At 38.8% G+C, this 20,854-nt stretch overlaps 2 protein-coding genes across 2 annotated transcripts; one reads left to right on the forward strand and one right to left on the reverse strand.

The window, feature by feature from the left end:
- Positions 5,065–12,168, forward strand: LOC109242659 (ascorbate transporter, chloroplastic). Its single transcript, XM_019409531.1, has 11 exons — positions 5,065–5,333; positions 6,410–6,990; positions 7,482–7,589; positions 7,883–8,038; positions 8,347–8,562; positions 9,007–9,216; positions 10,602–10,739; positions 10,869–10,970; positions 11,053–11,118; positions 11,467–11,551; positions 11,649–12,168. The coding sequence occupies exons 1-11, from the start codon at positions 5,279–5,281 to the stop codon at positions 11,744–11,746; spliced, it is 1,815 nt and encodes a 604-aa protein (XP_019265076.1). The 5' UTR covers positions 5,065–5,278; the 3' UTR covers positions 11,747–12,168.
- LOC109242742 (cytochrome P450 86A22-like) lies at positions 15,517–17,975 on the reverse strand. Its single transcript, XM_019409622.1, has one exon. The coding sequence runs from the start codon at positions 17,653–17,655 to the stop codon at positions 16,039–16,041; it is 1,617 nt and encodes a 538-aa protein (XP_019265167.1). The 5' UTR covers positions 17,656–17,975; the 3' UTR covers positions 15,517–16,038.

A 20,854-nucleotide genomic window follows, 5' to 3' on the forward strand; every position in this document is an offset into this window, starting at 1 on the left:
AGATCTTGACGCGTTGGACGCGACATCGGTGTATAGGACCCATAGGTCGGGCAGATCGGACGAGGTCTGTGAAATTTCCTTTTCGACCTCTGCTATTACTTTGGCACTGAAATCGACGATGAAGTCGGTGAGTACCTGCGATTTTATCGCTGTTCGTGGCTGATATGGCCAAGCTTCCTGACAGTTCGGGTCTGTGCTGGATCCTTCTCAAGGGAAAGGTTGTTACCACCGATATGGAGTGACATCGAAAATAGGGTCTGAGCTTTCGTGAAGCTACGACCAAGGCCAAGGCTAATTTCTCGAAGTGAGGGTACCTCGTTTCAGCGTCGGCTAGAGTTTTGCTAATGTAATAGATTGGAGATTGCGTACCTTTATCCTCGCGGACAAACACTGCGCTTACTGCGACTTCTAACACGGCCAGATATACAAGGAGGCGCTCACCGGGTTCTGCTTTGGCGAGTAGCGGGGGAGATGATAAGTATGCCTTTAGCTCTCTCAAGGCTTCGATGCATTCTGCATTCCATTAGAGCCCGTTGTCCTTTTTGAGCACGTTGAAGAATTTGTGGAACATGTCGGAAGATCGCGAGATGAACCTTGACAGGGCAGCTATTCGACCTGTTAGTTTCTGCACCTATTTTTTGCTGGTTAACGCTTCAGATATTCCCCCAATGGCTTTGATTTGGTCGGAATTGACCTCGATGCCTCTTTGTGATACCAAGAATCTGAGGAATTTGCCTGAAGTTATGCCGAAGGCGTATTTTTCGGGGTTCAGCTTCATACTGTACTGCCTCAGTATTTCGAAAGCTTCTTTCAGTTGGTCAATATGATCTTCCTTCCTTTTTGATTTGACCAACATGTCGTCTATGTAAACCTCCATGGTTTTACCGAGCTGGTTCTTAAACATTTTGGTTACTAGTCTTTGATAAGTCGCTCCTGTGTTCTTCAGGCCGAATGGCATGACTCGATAGCAGTACGTTCCTTGATGGGTGATGAAAGTAGTCTTCTCTTGGTCTTCTTCCTCCATGAGGATTTGGTTGTAGCCTGAGTAGGCGTCCAGAAAACTCAACAACTCGTGCCCTGCCTTTGCGTCAATGAGCTGGTCGATATGCGACAGAGGAAAATAGTCTTTTGGGCAGGCCTTATTTATGTCCGTGAAATCTACGCACATCCGCCATTTCCCTTTTTTTTTTTACCATGACTACATTGGCGACCCATTGATGATATTTTGATTCTCTGATGGAGCCGCTAGAAAGTAGTTTGTCCACTTCTTCGCTTACGACCTCGTTGATTGCGGCATTAAATTTTCTTCTCACTTGGCGTACTGGGGGGTAGAATGGATCAACGTTCAATCTGTGTGTGGCCACGTCTTTCGGAGTCCCTGGCATATCTGCGTGGGGAAAGGCTAACAGATTGGCATTATTGGTTAAAAATTCATGAAATTTACCTGGCTCGGAGAGCTTGTGGCCTATATAGGCCTTTTTGTTGCTGTCGCTATTATCCAGTCGTACGGGATCGAGATCCTCTATTGTCGATCCTGCAGCCTCTACGATGTCGGGGTCCCTAATAACGTCTTTTCGATTATTGGGTTCAGACCCCGACTTCGTTAATTACTATGCTTCTGGGCTTGTTCCTTTTAGCTGTTGAGTGAATGTGCAATCTTGAGCGATGTGGTAGCATTCTTGGGCTGTGTGTTGTTCGCCTCGGATGCTGGATATTCCCTACGGGGTAGGGAATTTGATTACTTGGTATAGACTGGACGGGATGGCCCTTATGGCATGTATCCATGGTTGTCCGATGATTGAGTTGTAAGCTGTATCCGGGTTCATGACGTGGCACGTTGTTTCCAAGGTGATACCTCCGGCTAGGACGGTCAGTGTTATTTCTCCTGAAGTCCGTTCGACTGTATTGTTAAAGCCCGTTAGTGTTATGCAGCGTGGTACTATCCTTTCCTTGAGTCGCATTTGTGCGAGTACTCGAGGATGGATAATACACGCGCCTTCCGTCGTCTACCATTATTCTTTTAACATCAATATCTTAAATACGTAAGGTAATGACATGACAAGAGCATCGGAATGAGGAAAAATCATACCATTGGTATCTGACTTATCGAAGATGTACTTTCTTCGAGGTCATCATACTGATCGTGGGTGATTGACCGCTTCAGCTTGTGTGTGGTGGTAAATTTTATGTGGTTGACTGCTGCTTCTTCGCCTCCACAGATGATCATTTGAATGGTGCGTGCAAGAGAGGGCAGCTTTGGAGGCCCCTGGTGTTGTTCCCATCCGCGACCAAAGTTGGCTCGTCCTCGATCACTCATTAGCTCCTTCAAGTGTTCTTGGTTCAGCATGTTAACCACTTCTTGCTGCAGGACTATGCAGTCCTCGGTCTTGTGGCACCGTTCCTGGTGAAATTCACAAAGGACGTTCGACTTTCGGGTACTGGGATCGGACTTCATTTTTTGTGGCCATTTCACCTTTGTGCCAAGCTTCTCTAGCGCGTACACTACTTCTGAAGGAGAAACACAGAAATTGTGAGCGGATAAGAGTGGGGACATACCTCTTTCATTTCGCTGAGTCCCTGTGTGCGGCTTGGACGGCCCTTCCATAAGTCGAGGGCATGGTGGAATGGTGGTTCTGACATAGGGCTGATGCCTATCTCGGTTGAGGCGTGTTCCAAGATGATCTCTTCGACTGTTGTTACGACGGTCTTTCCTTGGGTCTATCTGGATTGATGTTAAACGTTGGGTTGGACCGTTAAGGTCGTCATCATATGCTCTCACCTCGGCACAGTTGGCATTGTGGATTTCTTCCCAAGTGGTGGGAGGGTATTCCATGATCCTGCTCAACACCTTCCTGGTTGCTCTTGACCCCTTCTGTTCAACCCGTTTTAGAAGGCTGTTATCGCCATCCCTTCAGATACGTTTGGTAAGCTCATTCTCACCCTGTTAAACCGAGCGAGGAAGTCCCTGAGTCCCTCGCTTGGCGATTGCCTAACGGCGAATATGTCGTTCACTCTGGCCTTCGCTTTCTTAGCTCCGGCATGGGCGCTGACGAACTTATCAGCCATTTCTTCAAACGTTGTTATGGACCGTGATGGTAGTTGTGAGTACCGGGTTAGGGCTCCTCCAGTCAGGGTTCCGCCAAGCTTTTTTAGTAGCACTGATGGTACTTGCTCCTTTGATAGATCATTTCCCTTTACTGCCGTGACATAGTGAACGATGTAGTCCTCTAGGTCTATGGTACCATCGTATATTTTTAAATACGGTGGTATTTTGAAAGTCTTGGGTATGGCATGTGGGGCTGCCTCCTCACTGTACGGTTGTTCAATGAATCGACCGACGTCTCATTGTGGTAGCAGTTTTGGAGCCCCGGTATCTTATCGACCCTTTCTTGATGTTCTCCCATCTGGTCGCGGAGTGCCTTATTTTCGTTTTTCATTTCTTTCATTTTCTTTAAAATGGGTGCCAGTGCGTTATTGCCTGCATCAACAGTGATGTGAGTGTTACCTGCTGGGAGAGTTGGTTGCTCATCGGTGATCGTCATGACATCTGCCGGTGTGACATTCCGGTTCGCTTTTTGAACAGGCTTGTCAAGGATGTCATTGAGGGTACTTGTCAACCACTCCTCCGACAGTTCCTTCACTGCCGGTGGTGCTTCCTCAGCTGTGGATGTGGAAGCTCCTCTTTCGCGTGAAGCGGTTACACTTTCATTAGGAGGAGGTGAATCACTCTGCTTGGGCGTAACGCTTGGCGTCACATTCTCATTGTCTCCTGTGCCATCCTCGTTGATGGTGTTCATAATGTTTGTAGTGACACATGCTATTGCTTTCTGTCTTGTATCTCCTTTTCCTGTCATTGTTAATTTGTGCAAAGCGATGAAAAGATGGCTATCCTTTTTTATGATCTAGAAGAAACTAAAATTTTAACTAAAAGTCCCCACAGACGGCGCCAAATTGTTTGACCAAAAAATGTTAAACTCTTTGATTAAACCAATTAATAATGATAAGAAGGGTGAATCTTAGTTAAGGATAACAAATTCTAGACCCGATGCTAAATGAAGTGTGCAGAACAGGAGATGTCAATAAATATGCTTGAACTGATTAAATGCTCATAAATGCGACAACATAACTATGCAATGAATATAGATTAATGTTATTAGCACAACAAGAAGGATTTACTTCCCCAGTATTGTGAGATCCAAACAATTCTTTCTCCTGACAACAACGTGGAATGAATGAAATAATAGAGAGTTGTAGGATCCTTGGATCTCGCGAATATAGAACCAAAAATATAGATTTGAACCCAGTAATCAATGAATGAGACAAGTTTGTATATTCTCAGGTGAACTCTTTACATGAAGTATCTTTTTCAAAGCCCCTTTTTTGTTCTCTTTCTCTAAGGGACATTTCCCAAAAACCCTATAAAGTACAAAGCAAGAATATTCCTTGTGTCTAAATTTGAACTTAGGCTACCGTTGCCTCCGTATCACAGCTGCCCGTCTTTGGCACAAAATATTTTAAAAGCAAACCTCAGTTGCCATACTATAGTCGACCCCATCCTTTATCTTAATTATACTTTATTATCGATACGCCAAATTTTGACCTATACAATAATCATCCCGTCATGGCACATTTAATTATTTGAAATTGAAAAAATCATTGTCAAATCGTGAAATCGCGTCATCACCGTATTGTAGTAAACCTATGCGCAAAAATCATTGGCACATTTAACTTTGATATGTATGCAAAGAGGAGTGGATCAGAAATAGCCACAACAAAAAATGTACTCCCAAGATTCTATTCCTCTATGTGACTCACCGATCAATGGCTTTTCGGTAAAAGCGATAGCCCACAGCTTTCGTCGTGATATCCGAACTACCCTTAACATCACACCATATTTTCATCTATTCCCACTCTTAAATGATATTTAGTCTAATTAAAACAGAGGGGTATTAAAGAGATTGTAGCTTCTCCGCACGGATAACCTCTCAAATCGCAGCGGATGAAATGCCACGTGTCATATTCTCAGCCCTCTGTTGCTTTGGGTTATATCGACGCCCACTGAGATTTTTATTTTTCCCGCTTTTCAGAAGAAAAAAAACAGAAAATATAAATGCCAATTTTCCACTGAAATTCGGATGAAGAACATCACTCCTACTGTTATCTTCTTTCTCTGCGCAGATTTTAGAGAGAGAAATTCAGTTTTTTTCCTTAAAACGGAGAGCTAGTTTGTGTGAACGCAGAGAGTGTTAGCTGACGGAAAACGTAGTCGCCGGTGACAATGGCAATCGGTGCCGTTGTTTCTAACCGGAATTTCGGTTGTTTCGTCGGTTCAGGTAAACAATTCACCATTGTTAACTCGTGCTTTAAACTTTCGCTACCCAAGTGTTTCTACTTAGCTGTTTAGCTGCTTAATTTCAGTGTACAGGAAGTTACGGATTTTGAGAAATAGTGAAGAAGTATTGGATCCATGCAGCAAATTTGATTGCATGTCTATTGATTTTGTGAATGTAGTTTTTTCCATGATTAGAAATATTTAATTTTTTCTTTTTTTGCTGAAAGTACTTTTTTTTTGTGTGTGTGTGTGTGTGCTGAAAGTACTGTTTTGCCTCAATACTTGAGTTAACGTCTAGATGTTATACTGGTATCTAAAGGAATCGTTTGCATGCAAATGGATACTCTATGTTGATTTCTAAAAACTGATTTAACTAAGACAAAGCTTAATTAGTCACGGCTCGAAGATGTGTACTAGTGACTGTTTGTTTTTTTATCTCATTAAAAATTATTAGAGAATCATTTTGGTATTTCGTGCCTAGACTATAAACATAAAAGAAGTCCTATTTTATCAAGATAACGTTCGCAGTATAAAATCTCCTGTTCTCTTTGATGTTAAAATCTCTTGCACAATTTCGAAAGGAATATCCTTTACCACAGGCTATGGTGAAGTGATTGAAATTTTGATAAATAGTTGTTAACCCGACAAACTAAGAGAATCTTGACTTCAAAAATGGGTACATATGCAAGTTAACTCATGATTTGACTCAATTAATTGGAGAGATATATGTGAATATTACAAATGCAGGGAATCTTGTGATTCCTGTTGGTCACCGCAATGCTGTAAGAAACTAAGTTGGTCTCCGGGAAAAGCGAGTAGTTCTTGAAAAGTAAAGAGCAGCAGGTCTTCTTTCTTTTTCTCTTTCGCTTCACTTGTTGTTTTTGGGGAACACTCTGAATAGTGAAATGCATTAAAGATCAGAATGTTAGTCAGCACTTGTAGCTGCCAAAACTAAATTTTACACTTCACTGAAGCCTTTTCCTGATTTTCTTCATCTACTTGATCTACTCAGTTCTTAGTATCTTGCATCTTCGTGGTGCCTTGGATAATAATTCAATGAACTGACTATGTCAACAGGCAGAGAGCAGCGTATTAGCCGTGGAGAGCGATTGGGTTGTGCTGCTTTGCAGTATGTTCAGAGGAATATGTTATACAATGAGCGGTGTCTCTCAAGGAGTGGCTTGTCGTACTCCGGTTGCATTTATAGGTCATATTCCCAATCTACTGGACCTTTGGATGGTAAATCTTTTGGATCAAAATCACCATTTTATGTTGAAGTCATTCAACCTAACCGGTTTAGTGAAAGTTCTCATGTCACCAATCCTAGGCGAAGAACCAGAAGATGGGAATGTTATCTTTCCTCTGCTGACTCAGGTAACAGTTGGGTTCAACCAAGGAAGCTGGATAAGCTTGCTTTCATTGATGGACAAAAGCAGCAGAAAAAGCATGCTGCGGTAAATAGAACCCAAGCTGACTATAAATCTAATGAGTATGACATAACTGGAGCTTTGGAGTCTCTTGTGTCATCGGAAGGGGCAAGTGAAGCAATTTTGGTGGAAGAAGTTGAGCAATCAAAACCCTGGTGGGAGCAATTTCCAAGACGTTGGATTGTTGTACTGCTGTGTTTTGCTGCATTTTTGTTATGCAACATGGATCGTGTGAGCAATTCATCCCGCTTTTATCTTGCTACTTAGATTTCCATTCTGATCTTATGACCCCTCCTAAGATGGACATTATCATGCCTTTTTGGGATGTTTGAATGTCTGTGTTCATTGCTTAATTTTTTTCTTAAAAAAGTACACCTAAGCATAGGTGTATTCAGACACATGCCAAACTTTATGGCTACCGCATTAACTATTTTATATCCTATTTTTTCAATAATCACCATCAAAATTTGTTTACAAACATGATTGTAAGAATAGCTACCTTGCCTTCAAGCTTTTAATTGCAGATTAAGTCACAAAAGTTGTTTAAGTTTTTCCTTTTTAAAAATAAGAGAAATTATGTTTAAGTTCTTGAGATCTTAAGCTGAATGAAAACGAGTTTCTTCCTTCCATTCTTTTTCCATTCATCTGTTTGATATTATTGGGTACAAGACCGTATGTGATCATTTATTACTGCACTAACTCAGCTTCCACTTTGGTTTTAGGTGAACATGAGCATTGCAATTCTTCCGATGTCAAAGGAATTTAACTGGAACAGCGCCACGGTTGGTCTCATCCAGTCTTCCTTCTTCTGGGGATATCTTCTCACTCAGGTTTTCTTCGTTTTAACACTATCTTGGTCTCTTCTAGTGCATGAACTCTTTCCTATTCCAGTTTTAGTATTTCATCATTCTGTTGTATTAAGGATGCAGTTTTCATGTACTCTCACCATGTCCCAACATAAGGTTTTATCTATTATTAATTTCTAAGCTAGCCTTAGAACTCTATTCTAGGTAGCCAGTGAAGAGGCGCAAACACATAGGAGAATCAATTCAGTTTCTGATATTCTATTCTCATGTGCTAGATAAACCAATATCTTATTTTTGTTTACGTGTTCTATATGCAGATTGTTGGAGGGATATGGGCGGATAAACTTGGTGGGAAGGTAGTGCTTGGCTTCGGAGTTGTCTGGTGGTCGATTGCAACTGTTTTAACTCCTATTGCCGCCAGAATGGGACTTCCATTCTTACTTGTCGTGCGTGCCTTAATGGGTATTGGGGAGGTTAGTCTCTATATCGTATTCCCAATTTCTTCCAAAATCCTCTACGCAGCTGATTTTCCAAGCGTTTTAAGTTGTCGTTAGACCAGTAAGTAGCCTGAAATTGTTCTGGTTACAGACATTGTAATACAAACCAGTTGTTTCATGCTTAGCTATAGTAAACATAGTGGATTTAAGAAGATACTTTGTGGATCAATTTTTGGGGCCTCATCGTACACTCTGATTCTTTTGTACCACAACTGTAGTTGGTAAGGAGTTAATCAATTATCGCATGCATAGTCTCTTGTTCTGACTATGTAAGTTCTCGTCAGGGTGTCGCGATGCCTGCCATGAATAATATGCTTTCAAAGTGGATTCCTGTCTCAGAAAGAAGCAGATCTCTTGCCCTAGTGTATAGTGGAATGTATCTTGGTTCTGTTACAGGATTAGCTTTCTCTCCTATTTTGATCCAGAAGTTCGGATGGCCATCAGTGTTCTATTCCTTTGGTTCTCTTGGAAGCATCTGGTTTGCACTGTGGTTGACCAAGGTGAGTTTGTCTGCTTTTTCTGTATCTTTGACTTCTGTTATTTTATAGTCTTCCAAATTTTCATGACTTGTTATCATTATTTCTCCCTTTTCACAGTTTTGCTTATGATAAGAGAACCTTTGTGCTTCTAGTTGTGAAGTTCTAACAAAGCAACAGAGTTATTAGTTTTCAGCTTCTGCGATCATCGTTTAGACCTAAAACTTAGGTGCATCAGTTTCTTGTCAATGGATCAAAGATGTCTGGTTTGTTATTTCCTTTCCATGATTTTTCATGGTTGAAACATCATTCCATGGTATAGTTTTAGCTACACTAATTAGTGGGTTCTGGTGAAAAGGGTGAGCTCTTGGAGTCCAGTTCTGTCTGGTTTATTTTTTCTGTGCTATGATATTTGAGTCCTACATGACTAGTACTCATTTGTTATACGTTGTCTATTTTGTTTTCCAGGCATATAGCTCTCCAAAAGATGATCCAGGGCTTAGTGCGCAGGAAAAGAGGCTGATCATGGGTGGCAGCGTCTCTAAGGAACCTGTCTCTAACATCCCATGGAAACTAATTTTATCAAAGGCACCTGTCTGGGCCCTCATTATCTCCCATTTCTGTCATAACTGGGGAACATTTATTCTACTGACATGGATGCCTACATACTATAGTCAGGTATGTCTGGTACTGATGTCTGGCGCCATCCTTCTTGGAGTAAATTCTTCTCTTTACATTTTGTCATCCTGGAAAATGGAGAACAAAAGAATAAATAAAACTTTATTTTTTGTCTTTGTCCAAGTGGGATATTATTTGATTAATGCACCGTTTCCTGGAGACTAGCTGAACCGTAGAGCTCAGAGATTCTATTAGCGATACAGGATGCCGTATGGTTTTACGCCTCTGATTTCAGTCCTAGCAGGACAGGAAAACTGCACCCGATTACCTGATCCATTATGCACAGTCCGTTTTTATATTTTAAATTGATTTTTCCGATTAACTGCCCAATTCCTTTAAAACTCTACTCAAGTTTATAATCATTAGAAGAGAAAGAAGAAACGTTTAATCAAACTCCAAATGGATCTCGAATATAAACTTTAACATATTCAAGAAGCAACTCTTGAGATTATGCATGTACAGCTTTATTAATTATGCTGTCTTGGACTTCTTGAAGTAATTACAAATCCCAGGTACACTTGATACTTCAATTTATCTCACCTTCTCCTCTCTTCTGTTTCCTCTGATTTCCTTGGCAATTTACCATTAATAAAAATAATGAAATTTCACCAGGAATAACAGTACAGATTGGTAAAGATAGACTCTATCTTAACATGCATGGTTCTAGGAGTTAATCTAAACATCTGAGCCTGGAAGCCGAAGATCTGGAATGGTTGCTTGACATAATAATTTGTGTTCATTTCGGATTGGTCTCAGCTAGTCTTCTGACATTCCATTTGTTTTGTGCATCTGTTTCGTTTCTTTTTCCGTTCTTCTGTGGAGTGTGGTGTGGCTGCCCTCGAGATTCCTTGTCAAGATAATATAAATCTCAAGATAACTTTAAGCACTTTGTGAGCCATCTTATCAGTCAATTAATCAACTATGCCTCAATCTCAAATTAGCTGGGTTGGCTAATCCATTCCGCTTGGTTAGTTATGCAAGTCTATTTTCTTGGCTTCTAATATCAATATTTCTCCTGGCATCATGAAATATTTGTCTTGCTATCATTGATGACTCTCTTAGATGTTCAGAATCTTCAAGGCTCTAGAATTTGTAACCATAATGCTGAATCTGAAGTAATGATCTTGTGAAAATTTCAGTTATTCATATTCCAACTTGAATTTGGATATTGGTTCGTTTTCTCATACCTTTAGTGCTTGCCTTACTAGCTCTAGTGGATCTTGACATTTCTCTGTATTCTGTGGGTTGAATTTATGAGGTTTCGGGTTAAACTATCTGAAGTGACTCAATGCTCATGGATTTTTTGAAAACAGTACCGTATTTAGAAGAAACTTTACTGTGCAAGCTAATTAAGGTCTTTCTCTCCAATCTTTTTATCTCTTCAGGTTTTAAAGTTCAACCTCACCGAATCAGGACTACTCTGTGTATTGCCATGGCTGACCATGGCCGTATTTGCAAATGTAGGTGGTTGGATTGCCGATACACTTGTGAGCAAAGGATTCTCCATAACATCAGTTCGTAAGGCAAGGGCTTCATAGAACTCTTGTATAAAGTTTTATACTTGTTATAGCGTTATAGTTTAATCATCTAATGATGAGCTTTACTTGAATTTATTTCGTTTCTAATATATAACTACCTAAGTAAATTTGCAGATTATGCAATCTATTGGTTTTCTGGGCCCTGCTTTTTTTCTTTCACAATTAAGCCATGTGAGGACTCCTGCATTAGCAGTGCTATGCATGGCATGCAGTCAGGTTGGTGCCATAGGATAATGGAATGACATACTTTTGGGAGATTTTTGAAGTTTGTTGATTAAATATTTTGATTTTTTGGAAGGGATCGGATGCATTCTCTCAGTCTGGCCTCTACTCTAATCACCAAGACATTGGACCACGTTACGCTGTAAGCACCTCTACTGCATATAAAAGCTTTATATGTTGATTGACATGTCTAGAATTGTTTGTCCTACTTTTTTCCCGGTTAGTAGGTAACTGCGGTCCCAGGATGCAACTCTTGGACTTTATCTTGTCCCCGTTAGGGAATTTCTTGTCTGGACACTGTTAACTATATTTATATGAATTACTAATCATGAAAGAAATTTTACATCGTGTTAGCTTGTTGGTTGATGGCTGTAAATCTCTGCTACCGCTTGTCTCGACCAATTATTTATTGCACAGAACAGTTGGACATTTCATAGCTTGTTTTTGAAATTTAGATGTTTGAAAAATTTGTATACATCTCCTCCCGCAGGGAGTGTTGTTGGGATTATCTAATACTGCTGGAGTGCTAGCTGGTGTCTTCGGTACAGCTGCAACTGGATACATACTACAAAAAGGTATTTATGTTATATATTTTCTTATCAGCTTGGTTGTTCTGAATGAGAATGTTGGTTTTGAGTTTATTCATGACATTCCTGTATTTTCCTTCTGCAGGATCTTGGGATGATGTATTTAAGGTGGCTGTTATATTATACATCATAGGTACATTAGTCTGGAATTTCTTCTCAACTGGAGAGAGAATCCTCGAGTAGATAATAAAGGCTGCACCAAGGAAGCCTAGTGTAACTTAAGAAATCAGAAAAAGTGCAAATCCATCGGATACCTGGAAACGAATTTTACTACAAGCATAATTTCCAGTTATGAGAACAAGGTGCTAATGCCCCCAGGCTTATACCTAGAAGTCCCCTGCAATGAGGTCCTAAAACAATTTTCGGAAAGTTTCTCCTTAAAGGTGCTCTTTACTTGCATAAAACATTGAACCATGCTTAGCAGAAAGCTATCTGGGTAATTTGACCTGTAAATTTACTGGCATGGATTTTCCATAGAACACCTGATATGAAGTCTGGACATTTTTTTAGCGTAGTATTTTCCTTCAACCTTGATACTGTTTGCTAGTCTTGTTGTATGGACGCGTTATTATGGTTCCATTATACATGTTTAATACTTCTCAGGATACTGATCTGACACTTAGCGATGAACTCTAAAATTTTTACGAAACTTAGATATAATAAAGTACCAAATGTAATACCTAGATTTGGTTTTGGTCTGGCCAAATTCTATGCACTCAGCTTAAATTTCACAGAGATAAGAGAACAGAGCTGGCTTAAGAAACGCCCTTCAGTGCTACGTGTGATGTGGATTCTTTCATATGAATATTAGATCCCCTTGCCTCATCAATCAAATACTCCTGTAGACAATAAATTTGCGTCGAGAAAATAAAATCAAGACCGAAAATATCGCAACAATCGTAGTATTTTATTTCGAGTATTTGAGTGTTACAATCTCTATGAATCCTCTGATTCTTCTTTTCAACAGTAAATAAATTCAAGGGCCTTTGAGCTTGATCTTGAATATGTAGTTGTTTCCACGAACGATGATCTTGTTCTTGAGCTTTAGCTTGATTGCTTGAACTTGACCTTGATTTGTTGTTCGTTCTTGAGCTTGAACTTGATTTCTTGAACTTGAACTTGATTGCTTGAAGCTTGAAACTTGTAGAGAAATTTGCAGCGTTTGATCCACGAGCTCTCTCTCTTGCTTCTTGTTATAACTTCTGGTCCTTTTCTGAGTTATGAAGACCCCTATTTATAGTTGTGGGAGGGAAGAGTTATGATAAGAACAAACTCTTTTCGACCAATCAAATTGAAATGTGACATGGCCGCATTTGATTGGCCAGAACATGTCACTTGCACACGTGGCGCGATTTAATTGGCCTTTCAGTGTGACTGGGCATGCCTTGTCATTTTGACATGTGGCATGGTCCTATTGGCTCTTCCGCTTGACTTGGCGCGCCACGTCATTTGACACGTGGCACCAAACTGGGCCTCTAGGAAGATGACATCTTGGGCTTAATGAAGTGGGCCATCACTTTAGCCCAATTAAACGGGCTAGCCCAATGGATTAAGACTTATTTATTTAATCCATACATATTGAACTTATATAATTAATTCAATTATATTAGCGCCTATATTTATTTGGACTAGTATATTTAAAATATAATCCAAATTATTTATTGGATTTAAATCCAATAAATTTTACATGCTTACAACTCCAACTGAGTATTTAAAGAGAGACGTTTAGTTTCTGGTCTGAACACCAGGATATGCATCAGCAGACAGGATTTTGCAAAGTCCTGGAAAAGAAATAGAGTTGAAATTACAAAGAACAACAGAAGATGAGGCTATAAAACCATGATATTGGAATATAATAAAAAGCTAAGGGCCCGTTTCCGAAAAACAAAACATGAAGAATTAACCCAAATCACTGCTCACCTAATTTCTTAAAGAGAAATTTTCATAAAGCACTATCTTTTAGTAGTAATTAGCTATCTATAGATATCATTTTGCTATATTACGGATTATAGATACCTTTTCTGTGGTTATAAGATGTATTTGATGTATTTAAGCTATTGTATTCATGAATACAGTAGCAAAAATAGGCGTGAATCAGGGAAGTCCAGCTAATCAGTTGTTGTATTCGAGTGTATTCGACTGTATTCATGGCGTGAAACATGGGATTACAGCTGGACAGATTATTGTATTCGACAGTATTCACGGCGTAAAACAGGGGATTACACTGTTTTTAAACGGAAAGTGAATCAATTAACATAATAGACTCCTAATATAACTCAACAAACTCAATTATAACACACAAAATTTGTATTTCCAGTTATAAAAAAGATTCTAAACCGAAAAATACCCCAAAAACATAGCAATCTTCAGAGAAATTATATAATACATCTGAATACATAAATTATATTAATTAAAAAAATATATGAATACATTCATGACATATAGCAAAACAGTGAATACAATGAAAATACATAGAATACAGCGGGATACATTAAAATACAATGAAAAAAAAGACAGTGAATACAATGAAATACATAAAATACAGCGAGATACATTGAATTACAATGACAAAAAACACAATAAATACATGAAAATACATTGAAATATATTAACAGAAAATCAAGTTGCTCAGCCCCAAACTCCGTCGTCTTTGTTCAAGAACAAACCCTAATTTCCGGCGAATCCGCCGTCGAGCAAAAACCCTGAACCACTGGGGCTGCAACTCTAACAATAACGTTCCTTTTCACCTTCTTCTTTTCCCTTTTAATTAGCCTCTTCTTTATTCCCCAGTTCATTGGCGACATAATAAATAACTCTATGAAGGAAATTTCCTCCACCAGCCATGAGATTGCACCAACTATCAACAATTAAGAAACAACAACAATAACAACAACAACAGCCCAGTAGAATCCCACAAGTGGGGTCTGGGGAGGATAGTCAACAATTAAGAAAGTGAAGCAATAAATAAACAACTACAGTTTTTTATTAAGAAATATCGAAAAGGTGAGCAAACGGAACGGACGAGATTGATGAAACCCTAACTTCCTCATTGCTTAAACCAAGTGGGTCGTAGTCTCCTTTTCCTGCTCTTGATTTTCCTATTGCAAAATTAGCACCAGCACCCCAATTGATTTTAATAGCTTCAGGGAATGGGGGAAAGAGAATGGCATGTATCAAAGTAGAGAGAGAAAGAAAATAGAATAGCGTATTTAGTGGCTTAGGGATAAGATGTAACCTAAATTAGATATTTTGCTATAAACATTAAAAGGTATCTATAGAATATAATTTTTTTAAATGGTATTTATTTAAAATAAATAAGGTGTTAACCTTTGCTACAGGAGGTAAAAATTCCTTTCTAGACTAAAAATAGCCAGTGGATGTGTAACACATGTAAAATTCATGTATAATATATACATGTAACTGTATATAATCAATGTATAATCTATATATATCGGCTAAAAAAAGTAAATAGTGAATCTGACCGACTATTTCTGTAACAACCCCTTGAAACATCGCCTAGACTTTAAAATCTTGCGTTTTCTTGGAAATCGATTCCAGGTAATATGAGACTTGCCATTTCAACGAATTTCACCTTCAAATGAGAGAAAGATTTGTGACAGCTAGAGTTCAACTCCTAGTTGCAAATGTCACTAATTCTGGAAAAAGGAAATTGAATTAAGCAATTCAGTTAGGTTAGTTAACAATTTGATTGTAACCGATCTTCCAAAACTAATCTCAACCTAAGAAAGGGCTTTACAGAAAAGCTTTAGGTCCCATTTATGCTTGATCAATGGTCCAGCTTTCTAATTTTGCTATTGAGCATTAAGCATTTAAAATGAATTGTGGGACAGGAGGTCAGAAACAAAGAAACAAAACAAACACCATTAGTTATTCAAAAATAATAACAAGATACAAAAGAATTAACATACCAGACAAAAGTGAGACTGTGAAAAAATCTAGAAATACAAAAGAATTAACATACCAGACAAAAGTGAGACTGTGAAAAGATCTAGAAATACAAAAGAATTAACATACCAGACAAAAGTGAGACTGTGAAAAAAAGTAGAAATACAAAAGAATTCTATGGGGAATAACAAAACAACGTAAAAGGAACAAATAAAGGGGTCAGCTTTACTATAGAATAATTAAAAGAAGAAAAGTAGTGCAGCTAGTACTTGTACAACTTATTACTACTAAATTATTGAGTAATCTCCCTCCTCTTCAACCTCAAAATCATTCCTGTTGTACCATCTACCACCCAAAAAAAAGTTTTTCCCACAATGAATGAGATGTACCTTAAAAATCATGAATATACCACCATTTCTCCTTTATGACAAAAGCTGCCATAATTGAGCATTCATGTGAGAATTATAACCACCATAAGCAAATATAATTGAACTATAGCTTCCTTGCAATCAATATTTGCCGACACCATTCTTTAAACCACCTCAACCACCCTCCTACCCCTCTCCCCATTATGAACATTCATGTTTGTCCCCATGCAAATTTTGGACTAATTGGACCTCTCTTTCCTTCTTTACACTAGCCACTAATGGTGTGAGATCTCGTGGACGAAGATTAACTTTAAGGCCGTCTTTCATGAACAAAGTCAACGACATTTTTTGCTCCACCTTATGGCCGGGAGCCACCGTTAGCCGGTGGCGGAGCAACACTGCTGCCGCCACCGACTTCATTTGTAAGTATGCCAAGTCCTTCCCGAGACATATCCTTGGACCAGCATTAAAAGCCACAAACTTGTATTGTTCATGCATTACGAACTTCTTACCATCTGGGGTTAGCCACCTTTCTGGCTTGAATTCTAAGCAATCCTCGCCCCATGTAGTTTTCATTCTTCCAGCTGAATATATAGAATATGTTATTGATGAACCTGCCGGAACAAATGTTCCGTCCGGCAGCACGTCGTCGACCACCACATGCTTTGAGTCCTCCGGCACCGACGGATAAAGCCGGAGAGTTTCAGATAATGCAGCTTTCAAGTAGGTTAATTGATCAACTTCCTCGAAAGCTAACGGCTCGTCGAGCCATGATGACGTGTCACTGCCACGTGTCTCAATCAAGACCGTGCATATTTCGTGTAAGATCTTTTGTTCAACTACTGGATTTTGTATGACCAACCAGAAAAACCAACTCAATGCGACCGATGACGTGTCACGTCCAGCTAGGATGAAATTGAGTGCCACGTGTTGCAAGAACTTGTCCGTGTAGGATTCCTTCTTCTTCATGAACCTTGATAACAAGTCATCATGAGGGTTTCCATCTTTTTGCTGACTCATCAACTCAAGCTTACGTGTATTGATGATGTCAGACATATATTTGTCCAGCTGTACAAGGCTTCGGTTCAAGCTGACTTCCATTCCTAGCCCAAGCCATTTCTTCAGCTTCCATATAACTTCTGGCAATATGAACCGCTGCAGCGACGCCTCCGTGGCTCGGTCAAAAGCCGAAGCGAAGGTATTCTCCGGCAAGCCGGGTGCCAATGTTTGCGGGTCCTTGCCAAAAGCCAAGCCGCAAATGTTGTCAAAAGTGAGCCTAAGTAAAAGATCTTGTAAATCAACCGGCTTGTTTTCAAGCTGAGCCATCTTAAGAATTGGACAGAACCTAAGCTGAATGGCTCGGTTGACCCATCGAGCCATGGCTTGGCGTAGGGTCCGAGTCGTGAACTCAAGTGCTGCCGTCTTCCTTTGAAACAGCCACGTGTCACCATCAGAGTTAAAAATCCCTTGGCCAAGCAGCTCGTGGAAAACGGCTTGCCAAGTCGGACCCTTCGGGTAGTTCTCGAATCGGGTCTTCAAAATATGCTCCAAGTTCTTCGGGTCGCACGTGACAGTCACGAGACCTTGCTTCCGGGCCAAGAATGGGATAGCACATATGCATGTCTGGTACGTGCCACCACACGCGCGGAGGTTGTCCACAATCCAATCATGCATACGCTCCGAGTTCTCGATCAAGCCCGGTAAGCTGCCCAATAAGGGCCAGACACGTGGACCCTTGAGAGATCTTGAGATGAAAGTGAACCATAGAAGATAACAAGTTATGGCAGTAAACAAAAGCAAAGCTATGGCAATGTCCATGTTTTGAGAGAATGAAGAATATAACTTAAGAAGAAGAAAAATGGCCAGTAGTACTACTCAGTGGAGTAGACAGTACTATGAGATGTAACAAAAGAAAAGGAGAATAAAAGGGAATTTATAGGGGAGGAAAATAATAGTAGTTGAAGTAGAATTGAGGAGCAATAACTAAGAGCCAGACTGTTTCTTGGATTTCACCATCTAATTTTTTTTCTTTCTGGCAAACACAATAAATGCATATAAAAAAAACAATATTTAAGATTTGTAGCAAAAGGACATCAAGTAAAACCACTATAGCCTAAACTTAACAGTGGGCAATAAAAAGGAAAAATACAAATAGAGGATGGTGGGGGGTGGGGGGGTAGGGGGTTGGGATGAAAAGCTCCCCAACTAATTCTGCAGAGAAAAGGAGCTGCTCTTTAAATTCAAGCATTGAATGAAGGAAGCTAAAGGGTGGTGAAATGAAGTAAATGAGATTAGTTGAGAAAGTAGTAGTGCAGAAAGAGAAAAACAGATAAAAGGGAAGTGAGAAAGGATTGGAAAGTTTGTACTTATGGAGAAGTATTATGTGCTTTTGTTTTGTTTTTTGGTTGCAAAAATTTGGTTAAGAATTAGTATAACAACCCATAAATGGAACATGGGGATGTGATCATGCAGCTAGTTAAGGGTTCGGTGAACGAACTGCCACCAACAAATTTATGGCTAAGTACTTCACGTTACGTGACTCTATCAACCTTTTTTATTGCCTTCCTTTTTTTTTATGTTTATCCCTTTTACCAGTAGAATTAATATTTTGATAATGAGTTTAACTTCTATATACTTGCAACAATAACAATGACCCAGTAAAATTTCATAAGTGGGGTCTGGGGAGGGTAAAGTGTACGCAGACCTTACCTCTACCCCGAAATTGTTTCTGATAGACCCTCGGCTCAAAAAGAACTTCTATATATACTTGCATTATCACATTTACTCAAAGATATTTATAAGTGCAACTATTCATAAAAAGTGGGATACAACAACAACAACAACCCAGTAAAGTCTCATCAGTGAGGTCTGGTGGAAAGTAGAGTGTACTACCCCTACCCCGGAGGGGCTACTCGCAAACTATCAATGTATATAAATTAAACCGTAGATAATTAATATTGAAAATATAGTAAGTTTAAGTTTTGTGCTTAACTAAAAAAAATTTACACTATCAGATTAAGATGAGCTACAACAACATGTGGCTATTTATATGGGCAAAGATTACTTTTAGCCCGCGGCCAAAATTATTTATATTCATTAGCCGCAAAAGTATATAAAATTATATATTTCCTGTATATAACATTCATAAATATATATATNCACATGTCCGATGTGCTATACACTGTGATACAAATAATACAATATTTTTATTGTGATATACATTGATATAAAGGCAGAAATATATATATATATATATATATATATACAAAGAATATTCATTCTTTCAGCTATTATTTTGAAAGCGGCTATACAATATCAATTTTCCTACTTATACTTATCCTAATTTGGCAAATTAAAAATACTTGCGACCGGTTAACATACACGGAAGGAGTAAAAAATTTAACACTGTCAGTAACTATAATAAATGAAAATAAAATTTATTATAATGGCAGGAGTTGACTTTGACTCTCTTGAATGTAGGATGATACAGAGGGGCAAAAGTCAACTACCATATATAGACAGCCATGGTTTTCTGGAATGAAAACAAAAGTCTAAGTAAACAGGTTTTTCGAACAGTACAAAATTACGAAACCTTAGCCGATTGATTGGGAAATCGAGCCTTTCTCTTACAAATGCAATAAGCCAAGATAGATCTACAGGCATCAAATGCTACTTCAGGTCAACGCCCAATTTCTTCTTTTAAACCTTTTTTTTTTAATGACAAACAATTGAGTAGCATATCTTAATTTGGATAAATCACACCACCAAATTCCTTACTAGTTTTTCAGCAAAATTTTCTAAGATTGGTGCAACTGTCTACTAATAATTTAGGTGATAAACTAAATATCCTTGAGAACCTTCTAATGCTAATAGAGACTACATAAACTAAATATCCTTGAGAACCTTCTAATGCTAATAGACTATAAAGAAATATTAAGTACATTCTTATACATACAGAAGCACACACTTAGCTTAGCTAGAGACGGATCCAAATTTAAGCTATATGGTTTCAACCTTTAAGGTTTTTAATATTCAACTCATGCAATTTTTTTAAATTTTGGGTTCACACTTCAAACCTACTATTTGTTGTAATTTGATACATTTTTACACATAAATTTAGTAGGGATTCAGATGAACCCGGCAACACAGCCCCTACACTTTGCAGCAGTCTATGTTACAGGTATATATGAGTAATCGTACAAATACGTGAAAAAAATTCCTAATTTTTTAATGTATGTAAAGAACCTGAGAAATTCTTAATGTAGTTTTTTGGTACATTGAGAAAAGAACTGATCAATGTAACTTAGGCTATAGTTCCTTTACCAATCAGGAAACGTCAACAAGAAACAAATCCAATTATACAAAGGTTAGCACTTTGTTTACTCCGTCAAAAATCTTACTGTTACTACTACTAAAATTTCATTTGCCATGAGAAGAGGAACTGCCATATCTTAAGACAAGCCGAGTGAATTGACAGAATTGAGTCTTCTTGTCACTTATCGCCAGGGACAATTAGAAATAATACTTCTCCCTCGTACATAGGTCTCTAATGCTGGTACTTAATAATAATGAAGTAATACATGCACAAACTATCTTTTGTTTACGATAAATAAAAGAGTTTAGACAAAAAGGGAGAACCCTAATATGCAAGCTACAGAGCGAGCACTATAGAGAAAGCAATTTGCATCAAGAAAGCCCATCCAATCATCTACACAAACGGAATTTGCTACGTGATACAAAATATATATAAGGGAAAACAAAAAAAGGTTCTTGATCTGAGTCATTGAGTTTTCCTGTCCCTCAAAGGACCTCCTAGCATTCCTTCCGAATTAGGACTACTTATGCAGCATGATCACACTCTCCCCTGATCTATTCTGCGAGTTTCTCTTAAACTTCTAGCTTTTCTTAAGACACCACAAACTATCCTCGGTATCACCCAGGAAATGCCAGAGGGAACAGCATATAGTGTGTAATAAGAAAGTATCAAGAAATACCGAGTCCCATGGAACCGTCCCCA

This window comes from Nicotiana attenuata, chromosome 1 (assembly GCF_001879085.1).
Source record: "Nicotiana attenuata strain UT chromosome 1, NIATTr2, whole genome shotgun sequence".
Classification (NCBI taxonomy): domain Eukaryota; kingdom Viridiplantae; phylum Streptophyta; class Magnoliopsida; order Solanales; family Solanaceae; genus Nicotiana; species Nicotiana attenuata.